Source organism: Miscanthus floridulus, chromosome 16 (assembly GCF_019320115.1).
Source record: "Miscanthus floridulus cultivar M001 chromosome 16, ASM1932011v1, whole genome shotgun sequence".
In the NCBI taxonomy this organism is placed as follows: Eukaryota; Viridiplantae; Streptophyta; class Magnoliopsida; order Poales; family Poaceae; genus Miscanthus; species Miscanthus floridulus.
The window spans coordinates 114939473-114948650 of NC_089595.1; the positions used below are offsets into that span (position 1 = coordinate 114939473).

At 48.4% G+C, this 9178-nt stretch overlaps 2 protein-coding genes across 2 annotated transcripts; one reads left to right on the plus strand and one right to left on the minus strand.

Moving 5' to 3' along the window:
- The first annotated feature begins 672 nt into the window (after nucleotides 1–672).
- On the plus strand, nucleotides 673–1875 carry LOC136513196 (uncharacterized). The gene has a single exon (XM_066507184.1). The coding sequence runs from the start codon at nucleotides 793–795 to the stop codon at nucleotides 1510–1512; it is 720 nt and encodes a 239-aa protein (XP_066363281.1). The 5' UTR covers nucleotides 673–792; the 3' UTR covers nucleotides 1513–1875.
- Nucleotides 1876–4362: 2487 nt separating this feature from the next.
- Nucleotides 4363–8511, minus strand: LOC136513718 (protease Do-like 1, chloroplastic). Its single transcript, XM_066507671.1, has 8 exons — nucleotides 7682–8511; nucleotides 7433–7555; nucleotides 6478–6649; nucleotides 5922–5959; nucleotides 5630–5828; nucleotides 5327–5479; nucleotides 4790–4924; nucleotides 4363–4680 (listed from the first exon to the last, which is right to left on the minus strand). Exons 1-8 carry the CDS (start codon nucleotides 8323–8325, stop codon nucleotides 4603–4605), a joined length of 1542 nt encoding a protein of 513 aa, XP_066363768.1. The 5' UTR covers nucleotides 8326–8511; the 3' UTR covers nucleotides 4363–4602.
- Between the last annotated feature and the right edge of the window lie 667 nt (nucleotides 8512–9178).

The following is a 9178-nucleotide window of genomic DNA, read 5'->3' on the forward strand; positions in this document are numbered from 1 at the left end:
TAGGTATCTGATGTCGCTCGCTAGCTCCTCCAGAATCTGAGCTTCACCCACATCTTCAATGATGCGGTTGGGGAGGCTTGAATCCGCCATGACAGGCTCTTCTGAAGAGCTACTGTTCTCCTCTGCATCGAGCGAGATCTCCGCCATCTGTGGTGTAGAGGCGGCATTGAAGCCACTGGGAGGTAGATCGGAGCTGGCCGCGCACGGATCTGGCGTCGATTTGGGCTGGTTTGCATGCGGAGAGGAGATCTGGGGGATTGGGGGTGAGTCGCCCTCGTTGGGGCAACGGGGGCTGGGTGGGGGTTCGGGCATTGCCTTGGGTTTTTTTTTTGTTTCTTTGTCATTTGTTATTCTGAATTCACGTAACAATCCTACGCGTTTAATGTTTATGCATTGCCATGTGCGGTGAATCAGCGATGTGCGATATGTACTCGTAGCGACTTCGTGCCGATTCTTTTTTCCCAGATCCGTTCCGTTGGCGTTGTTGATGCACTCTCGATCGCACTAGCCAAAGCGCGTAACCACGTCCATGTGTCCATCCCACGGAAAGTTAACGTATGCCCGATGCTGCGATCAGCGATTCAGCGGTCAAGATTATCCCGTCAGCTGATCGCATCCAGGGCGTCTCGATGCGATCGAGCGCCAATCGCCGCGTATAAAAAGCGAGCCCCCCGGCGCCGAGGAGCGTCCAGCCACCGCACCCTTCCGAACATGGGACGCGGCAGTGGCCTGCTGCTGAGTCGTCGTCGTCGTCCGAGCACGGAGACCGAACGCGAGCAGCACTAGCAGAGCATGCTTTGGGAGCGCAGCAGGATCGTCATGGACGACGGCGGTGGCGTTGACGACTTCACCTTCGCCGCCGCCCAGCCGCCTCCTCGTCTACTATCTGCAGGCAGCGGCGGCGGTTGCATGGGCCCGCCGCTGCTGTACCCAGTCTTCGGCCGGCCGAGGTCCCCGCCGCGGGCTGCTCCGGCCCCGGAGCCAGAGACGGCCACCGCGCGGGTGCCGCTAGGACGGCTTCTGCTCGTGGACAGGGATCCGTCGCCACCGCCGCCGCCAGCGCCCGCGGACGACGTCGACGACGACGAAGGCCTCGACTCGGTGCCGGTGGAGATGTTCTCCCCCTGGTCCCCCGGGTGGTCGGCCGCGGCGGCGTCCTCCTCCCCGGCGCGGTGCAAGAAGAGCGGCTCCACGGGGTCCGTGCTCCGCTGGCGGCCCCGGCTCGCCGTCGGGCGTAGCCAGAGCGACGGCAAGGAGAAGTTCGTCTTCTTGAGCACCGCCTCCTCCGGCGGGTGGTTCGGGCGCCGGAACCAGAAGGGGCGAGGCGCCGTGGAGGGTGCTGCCAGCGCCGGCTCCGCTGGAGGTGGTGGTGCCCACGCCTGGAGCTATTACGTCAACAATAATATGGGCGGCGGCGAGCGGCGCCGGAGGTCGTTCCTGCCATACAAGCAGGACCTTGTCGGGCTGTTCGCCAACGCCGCCGTGTTCCGCCGGAGCTACCTCCCGTTCTGATGAACACTACTCAGCGGCATATCGTACGTATTAACGTATACACGTACGTAGAGTGATTAAGTTGGTACAGTATAATATACTGCTATATATGTGATCGAGCGATTGGTAACTTTGGCTGGCTTGTTTATTTGCTGGTAATCATCAGTTTACTGCAGTGTAATGTAACACAGGGCTGGATGACAGCTTTATACCTGGAGCCGGTCAGCCGTGAAGTGTGTGTACTGTGCACACTCCATTAGTCCATTTTATTCAGCATATTTTTAGGATTTGTTTGACCTATTGCTTGTAGAGCACGAGCAGGTGATATATATTTTGGATTACGAGACAGCTGTTCTTTGTTCTTGGTGACAAAAAAAAAGAAAAAGTGGAGTTAGAGAATCCTCTTTACTTACTTTTTTGTTTTTGTTTTTAATCTGAGTTGCTAGCGATGCCGATGCTCTACCTATCTGATCCATGACTACTCGTCGTGCCTGCTTTGTGTACGTAAGCAGGCGCCTACTAGCTACTGGCACGTACTGGTCCTTGACCTACTGTTATTATTAGTTGCCTGACGACGTATTGCAATACGAAGCTGATCAGAGGTGATTAGACTGCTTAACTAAGAGATGGTGCATACCCAACGTACGTATAAACCACCATCCAATTACAGTTTCCTCCGCACAACCACATACTCCGTTTGTTAAAGAGAAGATGAAGTAATTTTAGGTTTGAACCAAATCAAACTTTCTTAATTAAGCTTAACTACAGTTACACGTCCAAATAGATTTATTAGATATATATTATATTTAATTTGGTAATACTTATTCGATATCTAATTTTTTTATATAAATTTGATCCAACAGAGAATTGTTTGATTACTCAACAAGCGAGAATTGTCTCTCTTTTTTTTTGTATAGAGGGAGTAGTAAAGAAGCAGAGTAGATCGATATTGTTCATTCAAATGGAAGCTCACCCTTTCCTTCGAGGGGGATCGATCTCAGATGCTTAAAACCCAGTCGAGGATGTGGATCTAGGCATATCGATCTCTACAATATACACAAAGGAATCAAGCAAATAAATAAAGTTGGAGTCGTTTTCCCTGGCCCTGCGTACGTGCAGCGTGCTGCACCAACAAGTAATTAACCCTCGTTACGTCGCTCATGCATGTCCCAACTCCCAAGCTGGTGCTTCCGTACGCTATGGTGCTGCATCACCATGTTGATCGTCTCCGTCGTCCCTCAGCTGCGCAGGCGGCCGGCAGAGCGTCGTCGTCGTTGTCGAAGTCTTCTTTTTTTCCGAAAGATGTCGTCGTCGTCATCGTCGAGGTCGACCGAAGCGGTCAAGCGGCGGTGTACCACTGTACCACTTCAGCTTGCACTCACCTTTCACAGGCCATTAGCGCTAGGACTAGGACCTAGCTAACAGTGGCCGCTGACGAGAGCGATCCGACTGCATGGCTCCCGGCCACAGCCATTAATCTAGTGGTGGGACGGGGCAGGGGCCGGGGCCCCGGGGCCGGCCGGCCGGCGGCGTGATTAGGAAGCCTGCAGGTTATTAGTGTGGTGGTGGCGAAGGCTAAGCCCGGCGGGCGTTAATGCCAGACGCGGACCCGTCACGCGACCCTAAAACGATGGCGCGGCGCGCCTGTCCTAGCTAGAGGCTCCTAGCAGTGTACGGTGTTCTTGATCAGTTGCGTCGCCCGCCGGTTTGCTTTGTTCGTCGCCGCACGCGGCCTCCGAGTTCAGATCATGCGTCACGTACGCAAGAGCCAAGAGGTTTACGCTTGGATCGGAGGAAACCGCCTGCCGATCTGTAGCCAAGAAGAGAAGAGCTGCGGAGCTCTATAGCAGACGCGACGCAATGACCAATGCGAATCTTCGCCGTTCGCCAACGCTACATGCGCCGTACCAGCTGCTGTCTGTGGAGATCACTCTCTAGCACCATCTAGTCTAGACGATCTAAATAAAAAATAAACCCCTTCTCCTCCAGCACAGGCTATAATCTCGGTTTCGAAGGGAGTTTATTAATAAATACTCCATCCATTCCCAAAAGAGCACAATTCTAGATTTAGAACGAGCTATTTTTTTTAAAAAAAATATCGACCAAGTTTATAAAAGAAATATCAAGATTCATTTGTTCAGATAGATTTACTATAAAAACATATTTCACATTTTCAAATAAATTTTATTCAATATCATAGATATTACTACAGTAGTTTTAGATTCGATCATCCTTAAAATTGTTTGACTACTCGAAACGATGATGATTGCATTTTTTTAGAACTTATTAGGGAGTAGTACACGGCATAGAAAATCCGAGAAAAACCACGTGACATGTTCTCTGTACTTGCAGTTCTTACTCTTTTCCTCTGCGCGGACATCATTTTTTTGTCTTGATTTCAAATTGAGAGGCGATCGCTCCTTTCCGAGATTTTCTGATGCAAAATTTTAGCAAGTGACTATAACGCAAACTACTTTCCCAGCCCTTTTTTTCACCGATAGATATATTGTCGCGCGTAACGAGACATATCCTGCAGTCCTCTCCTTCTCCGCAACTGTTTTGATTTTTTCAAATTCCACGATAGATATGTAGGTAGGAAAGTAGCCCAGCGATCTATGGCACGTCACGGGTCACGGCATAGCTATCACATTGATCCCTGTTGTGTTCCGGGATCGCACCTAGGATTTGCAACGGTGCCAACTGCTCCTGCAAAAAAGTCAGCACGTATTTTTTTTGGTCAAAAAGGTTTAGGTGATCTGTGATATCAGAAGTCCATTCATTCATCGACCTGCAGTTCCCTTCCCTGGAGGGTCATCTGATGAACATCTCGTATTAATAAGGTAGGCCATCTATAAACTCTAAAGCACTGTAGGATGCGTGCATGCTACAGCACACACAGAAAATGCGGGCATGAACATGATTACACGACGGCATTACGGCAACCTGGATACCCATTTCCCACCAGACCAGAGAGTAGATCTTCTACTACAGGCATGAATTATGTACAACGAACGAATCCTGTGATAGGCGAAAATGCTAAGACGCCTTATGTATTTGCGCCTCTGCGCCTACTTGAGAAACTGAGGCTATGATACAGAAGAACCTGGTTTACTAGGATTCGTCAGCCTTCGGTTCCAGGACCACAGGGATCTTCTCTTTATGATCGCCACGCAAGACTTCCACGGTCACCTTAAACACCATGCAATTCAGTATCTTAGCAAATAGCAACTATCAAGCACGTCAAATTTCTTCTTTTGTATACAGACATGTATAGGTAAAAAAAACCCCCAAAGCTTACCGTCTCCCCAACTTTACACTGATCCAATATCCGATACAAGTCGCTTCCGTTTGTTACCTTTGAACCATTCACAGAGGTAATTATGTCACCCAGGATAAGCCGGCCATAGGGATCTCGTTTGGTTGATTGCAGACCCTGATAAACAACATGGGAAGTAGAACTTTTAGCCACAGTAGCAGTATTGATGCAAAGACATGATTTAGAAATGCATCATGTTAGACGAAAGGTACAAAGGAGGAAAATTTCTTTGAAAAAATTATTTTTCATGTCCAGTTTGTTTTCTGAGTTGTTCTTAGTTCCAAACACACATGAAAGCTCAACAGAAGCTACAGTCTAGTGTATTAATAAATAATAGCTCAAGGTTTTCCCATGGTTGCATGGGTTGTAACTGGGCATAGAGAATGAATAATCTGAAAATAATAATGAAGTCCAGAACTCAAAGTGAAACTGAAGCATAATTACAGCATCCCCATTCTAAGAAATCCCTGCTTTCAAGTTAAGTCATTACCAAATCAGGAAATACAAAAGGCATCTCACCGCTTTGCCAGCTGGTCCGTTTGGAGGAGCATCCAAGACAAGCACTCCACTTAACCCAAGCTGCTCTACAGATTGATCAGGGGCAAATTTTATTCCCAAAATAGGTCTTGTCACCTTGCCAAATTTTATAAGTTGGTCCACAATGCCCCCAACCTGAAAATAGGTATTATTTGTGTCGTTATCAAAGCATGTGAGTTAACTGCAAGGAAGAATGAAACCAAACTAAACTGAATTTTGGAACTGACTTGAGTGAACTGCTACTGTCAACAGATTTTTAGAAAACAGAGTTGAAAATGTACATACTGTATCAACTGGAATGGAAAACCCAACACCAGATGATGCTCCTGAGGGTGAGTATATAGCAGTGTTTACACCTATCAAGTTTCCAGAACTATCAAGAAGTGGACCACCACTGTTACCAGGGTTGATAGCAGCATCAGTCTGTATCACATCTTGTATAGGACGTCCTGTGGCAGCTGAACTGATTTCTCGACGCAATCCACTAGGGGCATCAGCAGAAACAGTAAAACAGAGTCTCAGTGCATTCCGATATGAATCAGAGAAAGATGAATCAGCTTAACAAACAATGTTCCACCTGATAACACCTGTTGTAAGAGTGTGGTCAAGGCCAAACTGCAAACACAAAAAAGTAATAAATGTTTAAGACTATGGGTAAATTGGTAATAAGTCTGCAGCGTATTAACAATCGAGAGAACTCGCCCTTGTTATTGAAGTTCAATAATTTTCCTAGCAAAGCTAAGATCATATCTTTCCGCATTGGAATTGTGTCAAACTTTGATCTGTGGAGCGCGGAACAAAAACGATGCACATCATTTTTTTTATGATCACATTAATGTTTGCTGTAACTCTAGTATGTTATTACCTTTAAACACTACCTAACAACATATTCATGAAACAAGAACAGCAGCTGGCCTTTGCAAATGTTTATCATGGATCAAGAATTCAAGGTTAAAATAAGAAAAAATTTCAGGAATCATAGTAGCAAGTACATAAAAGTTAGAGCACCAACCAAAGGCTTTAAGATACCACATCTATCTCTAACTTCTAAGGTACAAATCAACCATGCTGTACACATAATCTCATTATATTATAAGCAACACAACAAGAAGAAAGGTGTTTTTAGCACTCACTGGGTTTCCAATGGCATATACTTTCTGACCAACCAGTAGGTCTGCTGACATACCAACAGGTATAGGTCTTAGTTTATCCTTCGGTGCTTTGATACGCAAAACAGCAACATCCTTGTCCTGGTCAAATCCAACAACTTGCGCTTCATACACTGACTGATCAGCAAGTGTGACCCTGCATAAAACTATCAGTTGTAACTTCATTTCGCCATTATATATCTATAGGCATCACTGACATCTAAAAGACACGAAAAAATATATATAAACACATATGGATGTTTTGCATTCGTGTATCTGACCATGTGGAGATCTAGCAGTGAGATGGGCACAACTGCAGAGCATTGCCAACTAACACAAAAACGTGGTTAGCAAAAGTCAGAAGTTTATGCCATTGCTAGCCTGAAGAATTAGTTCTTTTGCATTAAAATACTCAAAGTGTAGCATTAAGTTTCACTTCTTGAAATTGGGATGCAAGGAACTTCTAGAGAAAGTAGTATCTTTTCTAAAACTTTGTGTAATGCAGAGACATTCCATAACTTCTAACAACCAGATAGTGAAGCTGTTGAACAAGTGTCATGTTGCTTCCGCTACACTAAAATATCGGCCTTTTCGACATACTACTTTTGCTACGACCAGGTCTTCTAGGGAGCCAAATTGATAATGAACCATTACAGATGGGCCCTGTGCCCCTGTTTGTAGTTTGCTGGAGTGTTGTCAATCAGTAATTGCGCTGCTCCAGCTTACCAATAACACATTGCAGCAGCAGCACCACAACTCCTTTCCCCCCACTCTGTCCACTTGAAATTATTGGAAGGCTAGAGCATATTTTAATGAAACACCATCGACCGTAACCTTTAATACTAGAATTGACAAGCTTTGATGTTTGATCTGAACACAACCAATCGGCTAAGGAAGCGTAGTAGGAAAGCAATCCAGCCGTCCGAACCAACCAACTAACCTGAGGTCTGACGCGCCACGGATGACATGGAAATTGGTGACGATGTGGCCGCTCTTATCCCAGACAAAGCCCGACCCAGACCCCTGTGGCACCTCCAGCACGTCGAGCGTGAACGCGTCCTGCCTGCACACGCAGCACGCGTAAGAGATTAGAGCATCCTCTAGCCTCTGATTGCAATCCGGAGGAGCTGAGCGCTCCCGAGTTCAGACACACAACGCAGAGGCAAGGAACGGGGACGGGGAGGCCCACCTGACGGCGAGGTTGGTGATGTAGACGACGGAGGGCGTGTTCTCCTGGAAGAGGCGCACGGTGGCGAGCTCGTCCGCCTGCAGCTTCCGGGGCGTGGAGACCACGAACGCGGATGCCGCGCCGGCGTCGCCGAGGACCAGCGACGCGGAGGCAAGCGCCACGATGAGGGAGCCCGCGGCCGACGACAGCAGCCGCCCCGCGGCCTCGGCGGGGACTAGCTCGCGGAGCCGCCGTAGCCGCGCCCACGGCCACGGCGAGGGGAGGGCGAGCGAGGAGGCGGAGGCGGGCGCGGGCTTGGTGGCCGCGGCGCGCGCGAGGTGCCTGAGGAAATGACGCGGGCGGCGTGGCGGCGGGAGCGGGGAGAGGAAGCAGGCTGTGGCGGAGGACGCGGTGGCGGCGGCGGCGGCGGCCATCGGGGCTGCTGTTGCTTGCGTTGTGCGCGCGGGGGGCAGGACAGTGGAGCGAGCGCAGCCGCCCGCGGCCGGGGGTGTTTGGACGATGAGTGGATGCGCTGCGTTGCTGCTGCCTGGTGCAGTGCCACTGCTTGCCTGGCGCTTTCCTACTGGCTGCTGGCTCGTCTCGCTTCTTCTCGGCTCGTGTATTTCGTTTCGTGCTCCGTCGTCTCCCAACGGTCCATGATGCATGATTAATTAACCATTGCTGGATGCTTCTCGAGGCCTCAAGCTTTGTATGTGTAGTTATTACATGAGTCACTGTGGAATTGGTAACATCGATGAGTATCACTGTGGATGAAGGATCAATTTATTATAGTTCCCAATTTGTAATCTGTAAAGTAATAGAAGGGCATCTGTTAGGATATTATTGATGGTTGTGCCGATTATTTTTGCAAGTTCACTGTGTGTAATCTGCAGAGTGCAGACTCGATGCACACGATCTCCGTGAGTGAGTGAATCTGAGTCCTATTGTTTGTGTACAGCTGGATCAGTAAGAAGTGACAAAAGGATGGATTAACAAAGCATATGACTCCATTACACCACCACTGGTTCACCAAATGCCCCAAATAATTCCGTGTCAATTTTAGCATGCAAGAGTGCCCCTTGCCGTTTTCTTTCCTATTTTCACGGTGCTTTCTAAATTAGCCAACCAAAATACAAATTTGATAAACCAAATTAAACAAACAGAGCAAAACGAGCTGATGAAGTAGAAATACTGATGAACTGACAATAACTAAGCAAATAAGCAGGAACCAGGAAGTAGCAATGCCAGCGGGCCAACGACACTTAGGGCGTGTTTGGTTCACTTCCTAGCCCAGCCTAGCTCGCATTAGCCAGCCAGGCCCCCTTTGGCCAGGCTGAGCGCATGCAAGGGGTGGTTGTTTGGTTGGCTGGCTCCCAGCAGCCTGGTCACATGCAGTCGGTGTTTGGTTTTTTGAACCTGCATCGGATTCAAATCAAGAGGATGCAGAAACCATGTTTGGTTGCCTGCATAGAAGCTGGTGGAGTTACCACTTTGATTTAGTGGTAAGGTTACCACCAG